The sequence below is a fragment of the Corvus hawaiiensis genome, chromosome 6, assembly GCF_020740725.1.
Source record: "Corvus hawaiiensis isolate bCorHaw1 chromosome 6, bCorHaw1.pri.cur, whole genome shotgun sequence".
Classification (NCBI taxonomy): domain Eukaryota; kingdom Metazoa; phylum Chordata; class Aves; order Passeriformes; family Corvidae; genus Corvus; species Corvus hawaiiensis.
Window position 1 is genome coordinate 37,063,336 of NC_063218.1, and position 24,313 is coordinate 37,087,648.

The following is a 24,313-nucleotide window of genomic DNA, read 5'->3' on the forward strand; positions in this document are numbered from 1 at the left end:
TCTAATATATTTATGTTTCCGGAGATACATGTGTTTGTCCAAAGTCCAAAGTTTATTCTTTTCATTAATATTTGCTGAAAAGCTACTCCAGAGCAAGCTCATCCCTGGCACCATGAGTTGACACACCTTCCAGGAGTAATTGTCCTCTAGAAAGTTATTTTTCACAGCTGGAACAAAATATGATAAAATAATATTCCCAGCACTATTATTTTTACAGGAATTGCTTAGTAATCCACACAAGTCAGGAGTCTATTAAGAGCTGTGATGTGAGGGGTGATTCAGAGTGAGATCATGCTGAGATACTGATTCCTTACCATAATAAAGGCAGCTTGATTGCAGTAGCATTCCTGTAGTTAGGTAAGCTATGGAGGGCAATACAAGTTCTAGCAGCATTAGTCAAATGGCTTTAAGAAAAAAAGATAGGGACAAAGTATGCCTCTACCCCATACCCCTGTGTGTGTTTAGTATTGTCACAGAAGTATTTCTTTACTTGTGAATCCTGGTTCATGTTACCTCTTAAGAATAAACAAAAGCTAAAGGGAGAAGATTCCTTAAATCAAGTACCATCAGTTACAAAAAACATAGATTTTTTTTTTTTCATCTTGTCCTAATTTCTTAATATATATAATGGTGTGGCTCTTCAGCTGTCATATATTTTGTACTGTGAGAGGTGTCATTTAACAAAGGCTGACAAATAAGTGGTAACAAAAGTCCAGTGTGCTTTGGATGTTGCTTCTCATGATAATTAGTCCATATGCTCAGTCCTTCTCTTCTTTTGGGTCAGTGGGTTTCCTGAGTTGGTGGTCACAATCTCCCCATGTCAGAATTACCTTTAGCCAGTCAGAGCCAATTTCAGTACAGTTGTTGATTTGTCTTTATTAGTTTCTTCCTTATCTTGGGAGTTCTGCCAGATGTTCTTGTGGCCTGTAAACTCTTCATTCTTTGTGTCCACTATCAGTAGTACATTCTCCCCAAGCTTTGCTAACTTCCCACTATGTCTGAGTTCAAGCACGTCAAGTCCTAAACTTTAAGGAGGCCAATAAGTACTTTGTCTTTCTAACCACCTGGGCATCACTTAGAGCTTGCTTGTTAGCTGCTGTTTTATGGATTAAATCTTCTTTTGTGTTGATTAGGCTTGAAAATATACAAATATCAAATATCAAAGAACATCCTTTCATAGAAAATTTTTACATATTTCACACTTTACAACAATAAGGCAGGACCTTGTTTCATAACCCCCTTCTGATTCCCACTAACTCTCTGGGCAAATTGTTAATTATTTCTGTCTCTTGAGATGTCAGCATCATAATCAGTCTCTTCCCTTTTATCTCATTGTTTTAGTTTCCCTTTATTGCATTCCACGTTCTTTAGGTTAAGCTGTTCTCTTTTTCCCAAAAACAGCCCCATACATCTGTTTCTTATCTCCATCAACACAGCTGGTGGTGTTCCTTAAACAGGGTTCTGTACCTGGTGTACAAAGCCAGTGTCATGCCCAGAGCCAAGGTATTTGGTCTATTTGCACAAATATGGGTGCTAGGCAGTAATTCCACAAAGCCGGCTTGGAACACATGCATATTTATACATTTCAGATTTGCCCCTCTTTCTCTCTAATACATACTCATTTTTATTCATAATTGACTGTCATCATCTTTGCGAACTAGTTCTGCATGTGCATAACTGCTCATCTTTTGAGTCAGTGGGTTTCTTGAGTCAGTGGGCCTTGAGTCCATGGTCATGATCTCCCACTGCCAGAACTACTTTTCCTCGGAGGACATCATTTCTGAGTCAAGGCAGTTCATCATCTTGTTTACCTTCTTGATTTAAGATGGGCCCCTTAGGACCTATTGGCTGGGGTCCTTGTTTTTTGTTCCTTTACTGATCTTTTCAGGTCATCTTGACTTTCTGGCATAAACCAGCAATTTTTCCATGTACACTGGACAGCAACTCTTGTAACTCATACAGCACTGGCACAACTTCTGGGAAACAAGTACAGTCTTTTATACAGAAAGGTTTCAAGGAAAGAGTCATACAAACACTGACAAATAGTCACTTGTGCTTAATTACTGATGACTATGACAAAATTCCTAATGCACATGTGCAAATCTTGGTCCAGTTCATTATATTATCATTTACACAGACAAATTTTCTGGGGAGGGTGTCTTTGTGTATTACAGTAATCTAACATAATTCTAAGTTATATTTTCATTCTATCAACTATCAAGTTACTATTTAAACTTATATTCTATTACAGCTTCTGCTTGAGCCTCTTTGAAAAATTGGTTGTCAACTAAATAAAGATTTATAGTATTCTGTTCCTGGGGCCTCTTCACATAGCATCCCGTTCCTGAGGACTCTTCACTGCTCCATTACTCCAGCCCCCATTGTTATGGTTTCAAAACTGACCTATAGCTTCTGGGGGCTTTTTGTGAACTTTTATGCATTTCTAGCTTCATGTGACATCATGACCACAGTAAGGAAGTTCAGCTACAATCTTTAACAATAAACATTTGTAAAGGGTAATAAAATGTAAACAGTATTAGGCAGAGACACCTTTTTTCCTTATTTTTGGTTAAGCCAATCTTCTGCTTTATATTTATTAGTCTTGTGCATTCCCATTTCCATCCCATCTCCCTTTGTACCTTGAAGTATTGCTGTTGTCTGCCCTATATTTAATTTTCTTCCCTTCTGTTTTCTTACCCTCCATTTTCATCCCTTTCCTGTTTTTTTTTCCTGTGTTTTTGTTTGTTTGTTTTTAGTTCATTTTAATTTTTGTCCTCCTTCTTTTTGGCTTCTTCATTGACAATGAGAAAAACATGGTGTTTTCATAAGAGCACCTATTAGTGTTTGGTGCTAAGCTGTGTAGTTTAGTGTCAGGATTTCATGCAAAATGTCAGCAACACCATGAAAAGACCTTGCCAGCCCAGACATAAATGTTACTTACTGCAGTTTATAGTAGCTGTTGTTACAAAAGCTAAGAGACCTGAGGCAGATGCCTTTCAAATAGCTAATCTCTTTATTCAATATTTTAATGCATTGATTGTAGAAGAAGAAAATGCAGGATTACTTAGTCCTGTTTCTAACATTGCTGTTCTCTTCTGCTATACTACCTTTCTCTTTACTGGCTTCTCTTCACAGTTTTGTATCATCTCTAAATAGATTGCCAGGGAAGAAAAGAAGATCACAGACAGATGGCATTATCCTGCAATAAGAAATGGTAGCAGCAGCTGGAATGAGCTTCAAACTAAGAAAATACTTTGTGAGACAACTCAGAACTCTTTAGGAAAAGCACAGAAAGAAGCAGAAATAAGACAAGATGTTTTGGCCACACCAACACAGAATTTTACAACCAGAAGTATAGATTCAAAGTAGGAAGATAAAAAGTAGTGAAATTTAGTTTTGCTACAGCACTCTGGTCTGGGTAGTGTAAGAGTGGTGTATGTGGTAAGAGTGTTGTATGTGCAACAGACCCTATTCTCTGCAAGACAGCCAGCAGGAACCAAGAAACAAAGCTCCAGTGAGAAGTGAGAAAAAGATGACTCCATAAATCTGCAAAGTGAGAAAAAGATGACTCCATAAATCTGCAAAATGAGTGCAAAGCAGAGGAGCATAGGTCTATAAATCCATTAAACAAGGAGATAACACAAACACCTGATAAAGCCAAAGAAGAAATTTGCTTGACTTTTGTGCGAACCTTTAGTCCTTAGCCTAGTAAAATACGATCCCATAAGCCAGTTGCCCCTAGAGCATGGGTGGCAAAATAAATGGGTACTGTGCCTTTAAATGAAGGCAAGAAAATCTAGAGCCAATGAATGCAGGGGAATGCTGCTGTTCCAGGGTTTGGGGTGCATGAAAGCAGGTACTGGCACTGCAGGTATGCCAGCTCTGTGGATCCAGCACCCACTCTGCACACACAGGAAATACTCCTCTTGACTCTGTGTCAGTCAGCTTCCTGCACACCTGGTGAAAGAACCCATAGCTGGGACAGCAGGAGTTTTGGTGATCCAGATGGAACAGCCGAAGAGCCAGATCGTCCTGCTGGTCTCCAGCACGCACCGACCCTTTGATCAGGGACCCCACCAAATCCTCTCCAGCGTCGGGATGCTGCAACGCCTGAGAGAGGTATTTGAGTAAGGCAAACGGGGGTGCGGGGGAAGTGTATCAGCTTTCCTGGACCCCCGGAATTTTCTAGTTTGGTAAGTGCACTTTTGTTCCTTTTTCTTCTTAATTAAAGAAAAAAAAAAAAATCAGCCTTCACATAAGCCACGCATGAATGCTCAGCGTGGGGGCTTAATCAATCAGTGGGTTCCAGTGGTGTGCAGTGCAGAGACTACTGGAAATCCCAACCTAAGGGTAAAAGCATATATTTAACAATGGGAACAAGTCAATCCACAATCCCCCCCACCCTGCAGCCCTCTAGGATGCATCCTGAAAAACTGGAAGAAGTTTGGGGGCGACACAATGACAAAAGACAGAAATATATTGTAATCAGTTGTGGCCAAATTAAAAATTGGACAATGGTAAAAGATGGCCACAACTCAGAAGCTTGAAGTATGATACCATAGTGCGACTGATGCTGTTTTGCCAATGGGATGGGACACTGACCTCATCATGCTACAAGGAGTAGATCAGGAATGAAGGACACCAGAGGAACCACAGGCCAACAGAGGAGCAAATCTAGTTTTCTATGAAGGATGGCTCCCAGATTTATCATAGTATCTTCATAGTCAGAGGTTTGTCCAGCTATCAGTGGTTCATTTTAGTGAGTGGTGATGTGTTCTGTGAGATGGCCTGCATTTTATGAACCCCATTTATTTTGTTTGAATTTGAAGGGAAATATGCTGTGTTGTGGGTTTTGTTACTTATAGTTAACTAACACAGCCATTTGCCTGTGTGACAGGGACAGCTAAATTAGAAGCGCAGACTAGGGTCTACTCTCTCAGAACTACTAAGATATGAAGAATTAAGGCATTTCAAAGCAGGTATTGGTAAATAAAATTCTCTTGTGTTAAAGTATATAGCTCAAGCAGGAAAGTTAGGATTTTCCTACTAAGATTGTAGAATACTGAAGAACTGTTTAAGAAGGGGAAATCTGAATTAACAAGAGACAAAGTAAGTTGTACTTGTCTTTTAGGCAACAAAATACTGCAATAGCAAAGTCAGTAGAGCATGAGGTCAGAGATGCTTCCTATGCAGGTTAGAGTTCTAAGCTTCTACAGTATTACAGTGCTCTTCACTGTGACAGCAGGCCAGTAGGATAGTCCCTTTCACTTAAAATTTACTATGTTATTCCTACATACATATAGAATTCACACCTTAACCAGGTTAGGGGCATGTGGTTCTTATTTGGCCTGTTGGAGCCAGGGATAATGCATCGACAAGAAAACATCTTCGCTTGCCACAGTAAGAATGGAATTGAGAGATTTTTAGCAGAATTCCATCCGTCTACCAAATGCATCCCATGGAGCCAAACAGTAAGTATTTGATGGACTGTAAGATTTTTAAGCCCACAGACGTGTGATTACATTGAAATTTGATTATGGCAATCAACTGTTAACACAATAAAAAAAAGTCTCCTTTCAGAACAGTCTTGTCATGGCGTATAGATATGAAATATTTTATTGCCACTTCTTATGCTCTCTAATCACATAGAGGTAATTTAATTGTGAAATGTCATTTTATTATCAGTTTTCCAGTAGTGTTTCTCATAAATAAATTTTGCACCCTGCCTCTAATTTTCTAACAGCTTTGCAAAACAAACTTATGTAGCAACAAATGACATTCAATATTCTCTTAACAGTGTATTTAACTTACGTAAATAGGAGCTCTTTCTCTCTTTTTCCTATTACATTATTAATCATTCAAGAACAGAAATTAAGGAATAGGAGAACTGTCACTTTTCAGAAATAACAAAAAGTCAATATTTTCTTCCAATTCATTTTCCTGTGTTCTACTGCAGTCACTACTGGTTTTTTCCGAAGGTGCCGTAAATAAGTTACCTCTCTTTTTTCTTGAGGAGCCATAAATAAATTACTGTAAAATTACCTAAAGTATTTTAAATGTTCCACTCACAGCAGGTCTTTTGTGAAGCAATGCAGTGTTCTTTACAGATCAAGGCACCTCAGCTCTCCTGGCTCTGGATCATTGCATTCTTCATTAATGTAACTAACTGTTTATCATTTTTGGACTTAGAAAAAAATGAAAACAAAGAAATTAGTTCTCTTTGGTGCATTTGGCTGAGACCCAGAAACACAGCCCTGACCAGCTCAATTACAGACTTTATAGGCATCAGACCATATTATTCCTTCAGCCTCTCCCATCCTGAGGACATTGTCTCCATTCTTTGCTTTGAAGCTGAAAACCCACTGATAATTCACTGTCCTTTCACTAGTCATGTGTGGGAGAACTGGCAGCCTCAGTAGTGGAAAACGAAACTCCTTCCTTCCAGAGAGCGAGCTTGTTAGTTAGCCAACACTCCAGGGCAAGAGCAATAGGGCGCAGCTCAGGTAAACGTGAACACAAATACATATATACACACCTAACAGCCTGTAAGCTGCTCGTATACAGCATTATGAACTAAGAAAGTGTATGGGCATAGGACTCTGGCTGTGAAGGCCACTACAGCACCTTTGCAATCACTTGTACTTCATAAAGACATCTGGTCTAGTCTTGTAAAAACATGTGTCAACCCTGAAATAAAAGTTAAGCACAAATCTCATCAAGTTCTATGCTCATTTTTCCCAGCATTATAAAAATCAGGAATTTAATTAATTAAAAGTATTTTTCCATTCACAGTTGTAATAGGCAAACATTTCCATTTGTGAGCCATATGGACATAGCCATCTCTGTGTCACTAGAATAACCTCATTGAAGAGATTATGACACAGTTTGCTGTATTGATGTATAATGTATGACTGTATTATATAACATGTATTAAACAGTATGTTGTATAATACAAGGAAGGTATATATAACATATTGTTGTACATGTACTATTTAATACAGTTCTGTAGCAGTGAAGGTGCAGCTTTGGGTCTTACCACCTAATGGTTGGGGTGTGTGTAATTCCAGCATCACAAAACAATAAGGTTGTACCTCAACAGTTTTTAAGACAGAATTTGGAGTAGTAATATTGTACTTCAGGAGCTCTGACAGTTTTTCATTTCTGTTATGTAAGTTCTGAGCTCTGATGATTTCAGTGTCCAGGTTTTATAAATCAGAGCTGAGGTCAGTGCCACCAGCCATGTTCTCATTGGGGAGAGGAAGAACGCCAAGGTGCCGTATGTTCGCTGCAGGAAATAGCAGGAATAGACCTGCCAGGCCAGGAGCAGTGCCATTGCCAGGTGAACAAGCACAGCCACGAGGCGCCGGACGTGACGGAGGTGGGAACGGAAGCTGTGGCCCTGGCACCGCAGCAACAGGCACCAGCACAGATAGGCCATCAATGGCAGGTTGAAAAACATCATCTGAAAGGAAGAGCAGAGAAAAACAAGACAGTGAGTAAGCCAAGGGTTCTGGGTAACATCTATGAAGGCTTGGAAAGATATGTGCACATAAAGCTGTTGCATTCTAAGGGGCTGAGTACAATTCCCAGAGATGGAATCTCAGGATGCACCTTTGAAGCTCTGCAGCTGATAGAGCTGCAACTGCCTGTGCCTCAGTCCCAGGCCAAGCATTCCTGCCCATTCCCTTCCAGTAAGAGGCACTAACATGCACCTGACATTTCCTGGAGCTGATTCAGGGAGCCAGACTTAGTAAAAAATCAGCATGGCAAAAACAGAAGGTCTGTATGTCTGACCCAGCTCACCGTGGTGTCACACTGGTACAAGGGAGACACCATGAAGAAGGAGACAACATGGGTTTGGTGGTTTGGTCCTTTAGCTTAAATGCCAAGGAATGACAACTTCTCTTTCAGATTAATGGGGAAACTACTCCTGGGAAAACTGGACTTACGTGTGCTTGGAGAGTGACACCTACTGATCTGAAGGGTTAAGGGTGCAAGGGCTGCCCTGGCCACTCAGTTTCTTTTGCTTAATCACTGTGTGTGAGCTGAGGGCAAAAATTTGTAGAAAATTTAGAGTTGTAAATATGTAGAGATGACCTCTAATCCAGATATCCAAGGAGTCCAAAGCAACATCATTTTATTAGAGAAAGAGAAGTTTGTGAAAATAATGCACAGCCTCCTTCCTTTCTGCCCTTTAAATCTGCAGAAAGGTAAGAAAGACCTCTTGTAGTCAGGCATGGTCACTAATCTCTCTACTTCCAAGACTCCTTTCTTTATAAAACTATTTTTAAAAATTGGAAAAAAGTCCCAGAGAAAAAAAAGCAGTTTTTCAGCCTTTATTTTATAAATACATACCTGTAAAATCCCAACCACAAATGTCATACTGCCCTGTAAGAAGGAGCCACCAACAAACACCCCGAAGGAAAAACAGGCCCCCATCTGGCCATCTATCAGTTCACCTACAAACCATGGTCCTGCAAGAGAGCAAACCAAACACCACTATCAGGAAACACAACAGAGACACAGCCCGTTCCCACATGGCCCTTTGTACCCTGAGACTTCTCTTTTGCTTGTCCCTAGTAATCAGCGTCGTGTTTTCATATTCAGCAAACAGCAGTCTGGTGTAAAAATACCACAGGTATGACAGGGGGTTGTGGCATGTAATGAAAATACTTTTAAGTTAGTTTCATCTCTCTGACAATTTTCAACATCATATATAACGTCTTCCTTATGAGAGAGGTGAAAAGGTGGATCCTTTCAAAGGGTAGCTTTTTCCCAGAATTACAGTAAGATATATGAAAAATGTGGCCACAAACAATTCCAGCCAGGCTCAGCACAGAAATTAAAATAGGCTGCTCTATGTTATGCATACTACACTGACTAACAAGAAAATAGCTATTTCAGTAACACGTTATCAGAGGAGAAGAAGCTCAGATTGTTAGCTCTGATGCTAACCATCAAAAAATAAGTGAAAACCAAACTAAAGTTAAAAATACTCATTTTGCTTTCAGAGTACATTACTTCAGGGGTTCTAAGTTAGGCTCTTACAAAGAAACCTTTAGTCTCTTTGTACATTAACTTTTAAAGTTCCACATAGATTTTATAATTTAAGTAGATTTTCCCCACTCTCCAAGATGTTAGAATTCTTAATTTTCATCGGGATCTGATGTGTAATTTCAAAACATTAATTTATGTCCTCCAGTACTCTAGGCTACTTACCCAGAATGGTGTATAAATTCAGAACCAGAACTGAGTAATAGAAGGTGTTTGTTTTACTGAAGACATGAAGGGAATATGAAGTCAGAGTAAGTAATCCTGGCTTTTCTAAACAGAGACAACATTTAAGAAAAATACACTTAATTTAGGTTGCAACACCTCCCCAGATATATATGTATGTAAAATACTGGTCTTTCTGAAACAAATCTGCACATTATTTACTCATTCTTTTATATAAGAAACATAAAAATATTATTTGGTATGTCTACAGAAAAATGCAAAAGAGTGCATTACTATTACTGTGATAACTGAAAGTAAAGAACCAATAAATATAACAATCTATATTAAAAACAGCAGAGGAACCTGCCATTCTAAAGGAATACACTTACTGTATGGACATAAAACTGAATGACCATTCTATACCCAGAAAATGAAGTTAGCTAGAATGAAAAGCATGGAGAAAGTATGTATTAAATGAAAACTAAGAGAATCAAAATAGTAACTCTGCAAACCCAGAAAGGCAGGTCACCATGGACTAGATTAATTGCATTTCTTTTGATTCAATCTACTTTAGTGAAATCTGATAGCAACTCAAAATTAAGGCTAGGCATTAAAATGACATTATTCTGACAAGTGTGTGGTGCTAACAGAAAAAAAGCAATATTAGCTCTCTAACTGAAGCAGACAATTCACATATCAAGAGAGCCTTCCTATCAAAGCTAGCTTGTAGAGTTACACCTGTTACGTGGCCTTCTCACAAAGAATTAACCTGCAGAGGGCAAGCTTCACCTCTGGAAATCAACAGCTGTAACAAACTTGTTCACTAATTTGTCAAACATTTGTCATGGTCCACATGGACCTAGCTGACCACAGAATCAGTTCTTTTAATATTTAGCTGCTGAGTTCCATAAAGGCAACTGAAAATCTGATCCTTTTCTATGTAAGCAGTTGCTGTAGTTACCTCAGGATGCTACACGGTTAGGAGTATAAAGGAAGGGACAAACGCTGACATGAATAGGAAGGGAGGTGGCTTCCAGAAAAATCTCATTAGTAAGGTGTGGTTCAAACAATTGTTTAAAGGATAAATGCCATGACCTTAATAGTAATAATTTTCATTTACTAAATCTATCACAAACAAAGTATCAAGTTATGACAGAAATGACCTTAATATTATTTTGAGAAAGACCCAATCCTGTTCATAATCTTTGCAAAAATTAACAAATATTATCTTTGCAGAAGGAAATCTGTTTCTTCACTCAGGCGAGAGAGAATTCTGTGACAACTGTAGTGAAGTAAACACACATACAGAACAAATACAAAACAAAACATTCCTTTCCCTATGCATTGGATTCTTCAATGAGAAAGTTAAAATAAAACCTTGGACTTCAGTCAACTGAATTTTTGTTTCAACAAAGATACCTGCTCAAGTTTCTAGTTTACTTTATTTGATATATTGGAGGTTTTCCAGGTTCCCTTAAAAGCACCACAGCAGCTTCTGAGAAACCAATCAAACCCCGCAGTAGCAGATGTGAAATGCATATGGTGATTAACAGCACAATTACTTACATGTTGTTAGCACACAGGTCAACAGTAAAAAGTTTAAGGGAAAACGGATCCACTAAAAACCACAGCAAACATTAGTTCATACCTTTGAGTACTGGCTTTTGGAGGTGTCTGAAAACAACAAGCAAGGTGATCTGAATCAGCACAATCAGTCCAAAGAGCACACGAGCCTGAAAAGACAGTTTTGACTGTAAGCCAGCCCTGGAGTAGTAGCAGCCTTGGAGCATGCCTCATGGACACTGATAGATTTCTATTTGAAACACATATTCAAAGCTTTTCGGTGTCATTGAAATGAAAAATAAAAAGGAAACCTAAGGGTTTCTAAGTTGTTGGATTTGTATTGTACTGACTTGAATTCTGCTGAATGGCTGAAATAATAGACCTGAATCTTTAAAAAACAGGGTCTGTAAACACATCTATTGAAAAAGTGTAATTACGCTTCCAAGGCAAAACACTGTCTGAGCACTGCACTGAGGAGAAATGCAGTTCATGACATTGTGTAGAAAGTGTGAGTGATTAACAAAGCTAAGATAATAATTTTGAGCCAATTACTACAATGAACCATAGCCATGTGGACTGTCTTATGTTGTTCTAGAAGTGCACCTAAACCATTATGATATGACATCCTTCTTTGCATGTACTGAGCTGTAACACATGTGGGTATGACCTGGAACTTCCTAAAGTTGATGGGGATTTTGCCCTCCACTTTGCTGGATCTAGTTATAATGTCAGCAGCTGACAGTGAGAATATTCGAGCATTCTTGCCAGAAAACATATTGCAACAGATCACAGTGAATTTCTCTTTGATTTAATATTTCCTTTTTCTACTATCTCCAGTAGCCCCTTTGCAATTTCTTGCTTGCACAAAATGTGCGTATACTTTTGGCCAAAAATGGATAATTGGGAAGTAGTCAACTGTTTGCATGGACCATTGCTGCACATTTGTGGTTGAAGTGGGAACTTGAGAAACTTCAAATGTTTTGGAATTCCAACAGAGTCATATCTGGAAAAGTAAAGTGCATTCAAGTCTACCAGGAATTAGGAAAATTCTTACTGCCACTTGGGAAACCAACATGGAATAACAGCTGTTTTGCTGAAAGTACTTACTAGAACATAGTGGTCACTGAGAAGAATAACAGACGGCCAAAAGTCAAATCTAAGAGAGAGATTTTCTTCCATACCAAATAAATGGCCCTGTGTGCCAATTCTTCCTGAAGCATCCTAGATTGATATAAAATGAGAGCAATTACATGCCAGTAATACAAAAAACTGTCTAGTTAAAGTTCCTAATTATCATTGCAGCTTTTCCTGTATTAAATTCTACCTTCAAAGGATTACTTACAGTCAATTCTGCAGTTTCAAGTAAATTGGTGATTATAAAATCAAAATCTGAAAGTTCTACATATGAAGAAGAGCTGGTCAGAGATTCAGCAACTTACAGAAGACTGTGACTGTTTACTGCCCCCCTGTCCAATTGTTTTCTGAAAGTTCAATTCTAGGTAATAGCCCATACTAAAATATTTTGAAGTTTTGTTGTGCTTCATTTCTGGTGTATTTGCCATAAACTCACATAGATATATGAGTATTTGTTTATTGTCATTTATTCAGCACTTTGAGCACAGTGTTCCAGGTGTGGCCTGACAAGCACTCAGTAGAGCAGGAAGCGACTTACCTTGGCTGGTGATGCCCTTGTGGATGCACCCCGGCATCCAGTTGGTTTTCTCTGCTGCACCATGCACTGCTCATTCACAGTGAGCTTGTGGGCCACCAAGACACTGAGGTCTCTTTTCACAGAGCTGCTCCCCAGCCAGACAGATCACAGCCTGTGCTGCACATTGGGATTATGTTTTCCTGGGTGCAAGTCCTTACACTTCTCCTTGATGAACTCCATAATGTTCTTCTTGGCCCACAATTTGCCCTCGGTCAATTTGTGTTGGCTCTTCCCAGTCATGTGCTTCATCTGACTTGCGATACAAGGATTTGTTTCCTAATTTTCCCCGGGACTGAACTAAGACTGATGGACCTGTAATTTCCTGGATCCTCCTTTAAGCCCTTCTTTGTAGACAGGAGTGTCATTAGCCTTCTGCTAGTTTTCTGGGATGCCCCCTGATCTCCACAACTTCTCCAAGACTATGGAGAGTTGCCTCACAATGATGTCAACCAGGTCTCCTAACACTCTGGGGTGGAAACTGTCAGGGGCCATTGATCTGTAGGATCAAGCTCCTGCGACAGGTCTCACACCAACTCTTCCTTCACTGACAGTGGGTCTCTGTATCAACCTTGATCCTTGTTCCCAAGGCCTGAGGCCCAACACTGCTGGTAAAGACAGAGGTGAAGAAAGTGTTGAGAACCTCTGCCTTTTCAGCATTGTTGGTGACTAATTCACCTCTGCTGTTTAACACCAGGCCAGTATTTTCCTTCTGTTTCTGCTTGTTGTTTATAAACTCTAAGAACCCTTTCTTGTAATTTTTGACATTTCTGGCCAATTTCAAGTCAAGTTTGCTCTTTTGTTATGTCTTATTTTATTTCTTATGAAAAATAATGTTTCTTTAGCCCAGCAGCTTTATGAATATTTTGGTGCTTAGCTGTCAGTGTTTAGTCCTTTATTAAATCCTTTGGTTTTGTAATCAGACAGATGTGAAACTAAGCCTGTTATCATGTATTTTGTTCCTAGTTATGTGAGGCAAGAGGGTGATGGAGAAGCCATGACAAGAAAATAAAATTCAATACAAAGAATGCCAACCAGTACCTTACCTGTACAGTGACATCTATGTGATGGAACCCTTCACTGTAGTTTTGTGGGCTCCACTTTAGCACATAGAGAGGGCCAGACACCTGATGTGCATTCCCCAGGTGAACTCCATCTATGAAGACTTTGACAGAAATAATGACAGAAGGAGAGAATGCCAGAATTCTAAGGAGTAAATAGAGAGCAAAATAAACAGATTTGTTACAGAACTTGCAGATATGTTATTACTTCCATAAAAGAAAGTCCCTAAAGGTTAAGCTACCTTGTAATAAAGAGTTCAAAAGATTTAGAAATTAAAACAGTGAAATATCTGTAGGCTAATGGTAACATGGTAGCTCTTTCCTACAGTTAAAAAAAAGTAGTTCTGTATAACACTACGCAAAAGAACAGGATAGAAAACTGGCTGTGGAACAGACAAAAAGATGGCAGAGATTTTAAGGTCCTGGCAGAAATAATTTTAGAACTCTTTCTTCAAAACATTTGCTAACACAAGTGGGATGCATCCTCCAGCACACATAGACACATAACCAAACACTTGTAGATGGCTTCATTAAAAATTGCCAGGGTCTCTCTCTCTAAAGTCCTTTGTTACTGGGAGTGGGTTTCTTTCGTTTTTTTTTTTTTTCTTTTTGCTAGTCAGAATATAACCTCTCCGAGTTTGTAACTGCATTTAGGAGAAACGGAGTAGAATGCAAGACTGATATTATAGATCTCAGATACCAACAAATGTACTGTCACTTGGCAGTGCTTATATTCATAGAAACAGTGATACTAATATACACTCAAAATACTGCACATATGATTCCTTTCATTTCTGGTAGTACAAAAGGCATTTCAGAGCATGTTTTAGTCAAATGAAGGAGTTTCATACAGCTATGGTGAACAATTCTACCAGTTCATATATGTAATATAATCATGAGAATGTTCAGGTAAGGTTCTGAATAGGAAACTGGAAAGTAATTAGGACACTTAGTAGGATACTGCTCCCTAACTGAAAAATTTGACAAACTTCTTTTGATTGTAACTCTATGTATGCAGTATTTCAAGCAGATTGGTCTAACAGCAAATATAAAATATTGAAAAGGGCCTAGAAATTTGAAATATAAATGTAAAAATTAAATGGATAAGGTAAAACTGGAAAGATAGATTTAAAACCAGTATGAAAATTGGCAGAGGCTTCTCTTTTTTTAATATATATAAAGCATGTAGAATTGACAAGACAAGAAGCTAAGAAGTCTAAAGTGAATAGAGAAAACATTTAGAAAAATAGACAAAATCCTGAAATCAGCAGAGTCGATGTGAACATGTGAGATGAATAACAGATTAATCTATGCATATTGATTAAATATTAATTCATTTTAATTATATATTAATCAATCAGCTTTGGTTACCTAAAGTTCAAACTGACTTAAGGGGAAATAGCTGAATAATTAAAACAAACATGAATTACTACTATACAATCTTTTTATCACAGGTATGATACAAAGAGAGCTCTCTGGAACAATTTTCCAGAGAAAAGTGAATTCTGAGAACAGTAGATGCATATTTAAAAAAAGGTTTTGTGTATATACATATAAATATAGTTAAATACTGTGAAATCGAGACATTACAGGGTACCTGATATGAGTGGAATAAAGAATTTTGACTAGTGGTTCATGAGTAGAACTGCTGTAAAGGAAGGATTTGGGATTGGTGATGAGAACCACAGGCCACTCTTCAAAGTTAAGATCTGCGAAGCTGAGGAGGTCGTGGTCAAACGCAAGGATCCGGTACCTATAATGAAAGGTAAAAGATTTTGTTAATACAAACTGATGTGTGAAGATTGATTCCCATGCTTCTCAAGTTCCCAAACAGAACCTGGCTTTATTTTCCATTTACTCTCTTCTGTAGTTGATCTTACATTTGCCAACTCTGCTGTATTAACTGTACAGTTGCTTACCTCTGATGAGGTTAATTTTTATAATAAATCATGGAAGCAGTACTCAAAGTTCCAAGTGTGAAGATCTATGGAATTTTGCACATGAATCAGATGGATGAACATTATATTAAAGAATTCAAATATAATGTACATTTCCACAGTGTCTGTGTGGGCACTCCAGTTAAGGACAAAGGCCCCAGTGTGCTCTTTCCCTGTATGCACACCAGTATCTTTCTTTGGATTACTGCAGAATAAAAGCTAAAATACTACTATACACTCCATATAGCATCAGACACTTTTTGATATGTTAGTAAAGTAACATTTCTCAGGTGGACTATTTCTGTGTCAAGAATTCTAACAGCTAGTGCAGAGCATGTGTATTTTGAAGTAGTGATGCTGAATTTTATTACAATTTCTTCGTCTGCATTTTAATACTAAACACATACTAAAGGCACATTTAGATGTCCCTATTTTAATTTCTACATATCAAGAATGAATAAAAAATTATTTAATTTATTATCACACTGTTGGTATGGGGGGAAAATCCCAAACATATACACAAAGCCTTTTTTAAAAAGCATTAATAGTAATAACCAGTCAGGCTGATCTCATGCTTCTTTCAAATTCACTGCACAGCATAAAAGGGAACCACAGTACAGCAAGGTAGGCTTCATATAATAATTTGCTCATATGGGCTTTACTTACCTCCTATTATCCATCCAGTCTCCCAATTCAAGTTCCAGAGTGCCACCACGGTGCCGACTGTGCAAGACTGGCATCAGCCCACCCATTGTATGGAGATGTCCACATAAATAGGCTGTGGCAGAACTAAAAAAAGAATGTAAGAATTGTGATTATTGGGGTGGGAAGGAAATATCACTGCAGAAAACCTGAAAGGTGATAGATAAGCATGTGAAGAGAGGCAGGAAATGTACTTCAGGCTGAAAACATACAGGATAAGAAGATCTTACCTCATTAATGTTCGTATTCCAGGGGATGGGGAGATGATTGTTGAGGTGGGATAATGGCCAAACCAGATAGTATGGTTGCTGTGTAGACTTTCTGTTCCCATCAAAGACAGCTCTGCCATTTGATTCTGAAACAGGCAGGTGACAAATCCATTTTGCTAAATAAATGTCTCATATGCATAATAACTGAAAAATGTAAACACTCTTTTAGATGAACACAAATCTTTCAAACAATTCTTCTACATAAAAAAACCCTCCAAACCTCCAAATAAACCACTACAGAAATAAAACAGCCAGCAAAATGGAATGCAAAGACTTATACAATACCATGTTTAAAATCCCAAAAAAATTATAGGGTCTCTTAGGGCCTGGGCTGAGTGTAGCATCCACGCAGATGAATGAATAGTTCCCAAAAGAGGTAGTGTGGATGTAATGGAAAGAGCCATCTTTACGCCAGGCAGAGTATTTCCTTACAAAATAAAATGGAAGTACTGACGTTAGGAAAGCTTGTAACCATGACAAACATACATTGCTTTCTCTCCTTCCATTAACAACAGGTAATTTCACTATTTCTGACTTATAAAATTGAAGTGCTTTTGATAGTTTATGCTAGATGGGAATTGTACATATCTTCCACTGGCAAAGACATAACATTTCAACTAACATTACCACCTAAATTGTTCTATTAAGGATTAAATTCTGTAACTAAAATGATTGTGAGTTAATCTGAGAATCACTAACATTCATTAAGTTTAATTTTTTTTTAAACTTTATTTTGGGGCTTTGGGTTGGGCTTTTGTGTGTGTATTTGGTTTTTTTGAGTTGTTCCAGTTTTGTTTCACTCCCTGCATGATATGTGGAAGCTGAAACATTCCTGAGTTCAGATGATGGGTATAGTTTGAACACAGTCATCCAGAAATCAGTTCATGTCCCTGTTCCTCCACCAATCAGAACAATAAAATTGCCAGAAAGGTTGACCTGAATAGAATACAAGCCAATATATTAAAAACAAGTTTCCAATACTTCTAATGCCATAAAAACCCTTTCACAATATTTTTTTTGAAGTTAACATTATCTGTATGAACATCATCAGCTTCAATGAAATTTCTTCCTTTAGTCCCACTTTGAGTATGTGTAACAGTTGACTAATCCTCTGCTAATGCTGTGAACATGTAAGAGGAACCTATGTTTTTGTGTAAAAATATTGCATTTCAATACAACCCACTCCATTCTTTAATTTTAATGCATGATGAAAAACAAAATGTGGTATTGAATAACTGTTTTCCCTAGCTTCTATTTTTATTTCTGCCAACAATTTTTATAATTTTAATATTTTTTATATTATTTATTTTTTTATATATTAAAAAATCAACTCCATTTCAGTCTTCCATCTTCTCTCTCCTAGAGTGTGACTAAAAAATTTGGAGACATGGACAGATTAACACACTCAATTACAAAACACAGAAGGATAAGAGATAAGAAAACTGCACAAAGAATTCTCTATTTTCTCAATTGATTCTGCTCCACTAACTGACAATGCAAAAGACAGAGGGAATAGTAGATATGATCCTGGGCTATAGGATAGTCAGTGAAAAAGTATATATGTGATAACTGAAAACAGAATATTGTTTAGTGAATTTGACCTTGAATATAGCAGCACCTGTATGGTAAATAAAAGTACCTGTAATAATTCTGAACACTATCCAGGCGTGGAATGTTGAATGAATCTGTAAGGGAGAAAAAAAGGAAATAAAGAAACTTTCAGATCAAATTGATCATTGGCCCTTGTATCTAACTAGGTAATGTTGAGATAAAGCAGTCTCAGCAGGTGCTCAAGAACTACTTTCTTTAAAATGTGTGATTGACAAGCAGACCGTCTAGCTGTGCAGAGGTGACATATACTCAATGAAGTTAAATGGCAATGATTTTCTCATTTAAGTTTCAATTCAAAGATAAAGGCATTGCAGGAATATAAATTGTTATTTAGTGGCTAAAAGCTAAATCTGTCTCCATTTTGACTACAGAGCTTTTCAGACGCTTTTTTGGACTGGGTGCATGCTCTGTAAGTAAGATTTAACTCATTTGCAGAAAATAAAGTTGCCATAGCATCAGAGAACAGTGTGTGTAGAACAGACATCAGCTGGGGGAGGTCTGTACTGCAACTCCATTAATGCTGGTAACAGAAGCCTAATAGGACATATGGTTATATATGACAAAGCATGCACTTTTTCCCCCCAGTGCTCGGCTTTCTAGTTCTGCCCTTCCTGTAACAGCCTGTTTATACAGCCTACAAGATTGTCAGCTTGTGTTTGAATGCTTAGAATGTGGCAACAACTGATGGATATAAACTCCCATGAGTCCCTTCTATTCAAAAGGGACCAAATTTCCTTTAGCTGCTGGACATTTGACACCTTTTAAACTTAAACCTGTGAGGGGGAAGTCTATGAAAAGTAAATGGAAACAATTTCTTCAGTATGGTAAGGTTACAGTTTGCCCCTCCATTAAATAATGTGGTATATAACATAATGATGTGGAAACTAACATCTGAAGTCATGTTCTACCACTTGCCAGGCAAGAGACTCTTAATTCTCTGGTACTAAAACTCCAGTAAGAGCTTGCAAACAAAGTGTGTCCTCAATAGACATGTGCATGGCAAGCCCTTCTCCTGATTCATGACTACTAACACACTAGTGAGTACTAACACTTTACTTCTATATTCTGTGATCTGCAATCACAGGAAAGACAGAAATGTTTCCTTTTCCTCTTACCATGATTCCCTTTGATGTCTATCCACTTGGTTTTTTCCATGACCCTTGATCTCTTCAGGATTGACTGGTAAGTTTTCCACTCATCTTCCACCTGCTCAGATCCCAGTTTATCTCTTGTCTTAGCATCTGTCAGATCACCTGAAAGTGTACAAAGGTGAGATATAACTAGAGGCCTACACAGCTTATACAAATACTGTAACTAGACAAGCATGCCATTCCTGCCTCCAAGTTTAAGTTGCCTGGGTGCATTCTGGATGTTCCTGTATCTGGTCCACAAGGTCAGGGTAAATGCCTTCTAATGCGGATGCAGCAGCCTCATCAGACATCCATCAACCACATCACTGCAGCACTTTTACTAATTAGATAAGTAACTCTCTGTAGAAACAAAACTTCAGGTCTAGCATTAAGATTCTAAAGCCTTGCATACAGTAATGGCTCAGTCTTTTTGATTTACTGGTCAAAACTTAATCCATTTCAATAGCAAGGTGTCAAATGAAGTGGCAAGGCTTATTTCACCTCTCTTGGTATGATATGTTCAAACGGAAACCAGCAATAAATCTTACATTACTTCAAAGGTGAATTGCATACAAATAAGCAGGGATTGTTCTGAGCGAGGGACTGTCTCCTAATGACTAACCACACACATTGCTCACTTCTGTAATTTCAAACACAAAGAACGTAGAATCATTACCAGGACAAGAGGGAAGGTAGCTGCTAGCAAGGACTAAGTTGCAGCAACACATATTGGGAAAAAAATAGCTATCTTACACAATTGCATCTGTTACATATAAAACACACTAAACTCACTGAAGAAACTGAATGCTGAAGAAAAAAGAATTCTCTTGTTGAGAAGTTATTCTTTTCAGCTTCTAGCAGTCTCACTTCAGCTGCAATTCCATTTCCATTGCTTAAAATACCTTAATGCTTTAAAATTTCTCTTGAGATCCTAGAATTTTGCCTATTTGCTGCTCCTTTGACAGTATACTCGTCAGGAAATTCACACCTTTCAATTGCTTACCTGTTGCTAGAACAAGTGCAGGCTGAATTACATCAATTGTTTCAGAACAGAACTTTTCAAAGTCAGGAGCTCGTTTGGGATCCCGAAATTTGCTGATATGAATATCTGACACCTGCAAAAGAGAAGAATGAAACACTGCCCCAAGTAGAGGGTTATTGCTACCCACATTGTTCTGCAAAGCCAATACACGTAAGAATGCAACGTAAGAGCAGTCACAGTGATTCATATCAGTATAAGGGATACAGGGAAAAACAAGAGTGGGTGACTGGGGAAAAACAAAAGCAGAACAAGAAAATGATATTGCAACTCTAACCCCTAAAATCACATTTACATCAAGAAAATTTCCTTACAGCTAAGGGCATACAATAATATGAGGAAAGACTTAGCTCTCCACAGTAAGTTGTGATGACTGCAAGTGGCCTGTTGCCTTTCAAATTCTTTGAGTTTCTGTGCAACACAGTGGTTTTGCTGCAAGTAAGAATACAAAGTAGTTCTGCAAAGCCATAGGTTAAAGCTACCTAGAACTTGAAATATACTGAAAATGTATTTTGTACCTGTGGTGACATTTCCAGTAGCTGAGTGAAAAGATTTTTAACATTCTATCCATGCACTTTAATGGAGCTAACGAGTGTTTTTAGATTCCATTGCACGTGCCTTCAAGAAGGTAAAGATTGCCCAAGAACTGATGATATGACTTGTATGTAACTGTAAAAGATGCTGTTCATTTCTGAATCAGTCAAAGCCCTCACATCAGAAGAGCCATTTGGGGAGAATAAGGAAAGTAAGATTTCTCTATTTTTTTACATTGCGGCTTTTCAGTACTGTACACAAAAAATCTTGGGTGAATGGTTTCAATTCCACTTCCCATTCCACTTCAGTCAATCAATTAATTAATTGTCCTCGTTGGTTTAAACAAATGGTATTTGATGCTCAAAAAACAGTAAGCACATGCTCATGGCCATCTGACAATATCACTTGGAAAGAAAAACACTGACTTTTACATTCAGTTTAATAAACCTGTTCTCGTAAAGCTTCTAGTTTTTTGGAAAATCCAGATAAAATATCTTGGAGAAAAATTATTTACTTCTACTTATTCAGTCATCTGTATAGAAAGAATTTATTACCTGAATACAGTATTTAATTCTGCTTAGGAAAATCCCCCATTTGGAATTACATGGAATTTTTGCCTGGATCAGAATTACATGCTAAAGAAGGCAAACACTTTTAGATACAACTTTATCTTCACTTTCATTGATGCATTCAAACTAGAGTGAAGCAAAGAACACAGCAAAACTACCTCAACACATCAAACCTCATTTAATCATTGACAAGGATACAACTTGTTTTGCTTCTTTTCAGCCTGTGGATTTCCAATTAATTTATCTCAGCAATCAGAGAAAATCAAAACTTCTACAATCTTCATTCTTGAGAAAAAACACTCTTACAAGAAAGCTTACTCCTGCTCTACCAATAACTACAGCAGATGTAAATTTCCAACCTTACAGCAGAAAGTGGTTGGGAAGCCTGATTTCCTACAATGACCTTCCCACTTTTCTTCCCCATATTATGATATGAGTTTAAGATTTCAAAAAGGTTTAACTTGTCATCTAAGAGTTACAGTGTCCAGGGACTTCTGAGAGCTGGGACTAAGTTTCTGTCATCATTAACAGCCATGACATATGAAGATCTCAGAAGTGGAGTTTTTTCCTTTTTTTTTTTTAAATTTTTAATTCACTTTAGATGATATCTCAATAAAAGGAAAGACATTGGGCAAGATGAGAAGCTTGTAATGCTCTTACTTAATTTCCAAAATATAGGTGAAAGCCAGCTTGCTGCTTTTTCCCCTCCCTCTGACTGATATGGATACTTGACCTCTCATTGCATCATCGGCAGTTACTTTCATTAAAATGGGTTGGAAGAGATTTAGGGGTGAGGAGAAATCCCCATTAACATTCTTTATCTAGCAAAGACGTGGTTCAGGACAGGCAGGCATTAACAAGGGAGAATTACAAGGTCTAGAGCAACAGTAGAATGCATCCAGCTGGCAGAAATGGGAGAAATAATTATAAGCTTGTGAAATATTGAACTAGAGTGTCTATTTGGCACTGGGTGAGAGAGGAAATTCTGCTACAATAAAGGTGAACGAGCCATTAATAGAAGATTGAAGTAAAAAGACTGTGATTTAGTTCAGTTTAAGGAGAGATAGTCCTGTGGATGGGAAGAAAAACAAGGCAGGAACTGTTGTGGGCAGAACTGACCATCTTGAGCTCTATCCAATGACCTAGGCTAGACCTATGGAGTCACCAGGGAGTCTGAAGCCTGTTTCCCACAACATCATCAGGCACAGGGCTGGATTTGGTGCTTGATTAGTTTCCAAGTTAGGTCAATGATAAAGCAGCTGTTAAAGAGCATGTCTGAAAGAGAACATAACCACTTGAAAGTAAAGCCAAGTCTCAAATTAGCTTTACTGTGACCTATCCTTGGGAGAACTCCACTTGAATTGACACAGCCAGAGAGAACACGGCAAGAGAAACACGGGCCTGTGCACGCTGCTTGTCAGTATAGCTCTGCAGCTGCAATATGCTGCTGTATCTGACTCTTCACAAGAGAGCTACTCAGGATGGGGGCTTTCCTTACATTAATTCACACATATCTCTCATCTTGAAATCTACTCTGCAGTAAAAATAAGCCTTAAGTCACTTAAGGAAAAAATACTGAAAAAAAACAACACCACAATTGGAGAGAACCACAGGACTAATATATGCCAGCTCATTCACTAAGAGCACTACCTGCAGCTAATAGTCAGGCAAAATGTTCTTGAGATTGAGAATGAAAACAAAACAGTAAAAGCAGCTGGTTTTTAGAAGGAAATGCACAGCAACCCCTGTGACATCTCAGCCACAGATGAACTACAAGTATGTAAACAGCTCTGTGGCTAGTTCTACAGTAAGTGCTTTCAGGAATGCTCTGGGGAGAAGAGTCAGAAGAGGCCACAGAAACACTAAGATGTCACAATTTGCTTCCAGGACTATGCCAGGTCAACCTGGATTTTATGTTTAACCTGAAAACAAAGCTGTGTACATTTAACTGTCTGAATACTGGCCCAGTACCTTCTGTTGCTATAAATCAGTAACGCTATTTTCTCAGCCACACAACTTTTCCGAGTTTTTGGATGGGGAAAGGGACAGGCAGAGCCTGCATTTCTCTCCAGGATATTAGATAATACCGCATCAGGTACTGATGCAATGTATAGGGTAGTGTAATAATTAGGTGATTTTTTAATTACCCACTTCCACTACACGCATCAGATCTGATAAGGAAACTTCTCTGTCCAACCATCCAGGAGCCACTCTGGCAGTCACACTCGCACCACCTGAGCTGGGACCGAGGTCCTTCGCAGCTACACCCCACACACTCACGGTCAGACCAGGTTTCCTTACCAGCTCAGCCCCAGGCTTCCCATAGCAGGGTCTAAGACTTCGGGATCCTTAAAATAATTTAATTTTGGTGCAATAACTAACAAAATAACAGTTCGAGTCGGGTACCTCTGAGAAGGGGTCCCAAAGAAAGGAATCCCCAGGCTTTTATACCCTCACAGGCTGAGAGGAGGAAAGTCTGGGGGCTGCGTGCTCCTGCTGTCTCTGAGTGTCCGGTCCCCTGGCTGGGCCACAGGTCCCCATGCCCCGTGCCCTTCACTGTGTAAAGGGTGACAGGTCACGGCCTTTCGCCTCCGGCTGCCGCCCCCCAGAGCTCAGCCTGCAGCTCGCACTGCAGCTGCACATCGAGCTGCCGGCACGGAACATACTCCCCAACGCGACCTTTCGGGCAGCCTGGCAAAACACCTGTAACCTGCGCTTGACTGCGCGCCCCCGCTGTGCCCGCGGCTCGGCCGCCCCTCGCCCGCCCGGCCCCGCTCACCTGCACGACCCACAGCAGGCTGGCGGCGGCCGCCCCGGGCGCGGGCTGCGGGGCCCAGCGGCGGCGCTGCCCCGGGCCCGGCGGCGCCCCCGGCGGCCCGTACCAGTCCAGCAGCAGCGCCACGGCGGCCGCCGCCAGCAGCCCCGCCGCCAGCCCCAGCATCCTGCGCCGCGCCGCCACCGCGCCCGCCCCGGG

At 39.1% G+C, this 24,313-nt stretch overlaps 1 protein-coding gene across 1 annotated transcript; it reads right to left on the reverse strand.

The window, feature by feature from the left end:
- Window positions 1-5,587: 5,587 nt before the first annotated feature.
- TMEM62 (transmembrane protein 62) lies at window positions 5,588-24,209 on the reverse strand. The gene is made up of 14 exons (XM_048305619.1): window positions 24,119-24,209; window positions 20,201-20,312; window positions 19,183-19,320; window positions 18,096-18,141; window positions 16,742-16,883; window positions 16,418-16,542; window positions 16,152-16,274; window positions 15,146-15,301; window positions 13,534-13,693; window positions 11,887-12,000; window positions 10,865-10,949; window positions 9,220-9,324; window positions 8,356-8,474; window positions 5,588-7,462 (listed from the first exon to the last, which is right to left on the reverse strand). Exons 3-14 carry the CDS (start codon window positions 19,220-19,222, stop codon window positions 7,136-7,138), a joined length of 1,542 nt encoding a protein of 513 aa, XP_048161576.1. The 5' UTR covers window positions 19,223-19,320; window positions 20,201-20,312; window positions 24,119-24,209; the 3' UTR covers window positions 5,588-7,135.
- Between the last annotated feature and the right edge of the window lie 104 nt (window positions 24,210-24,313).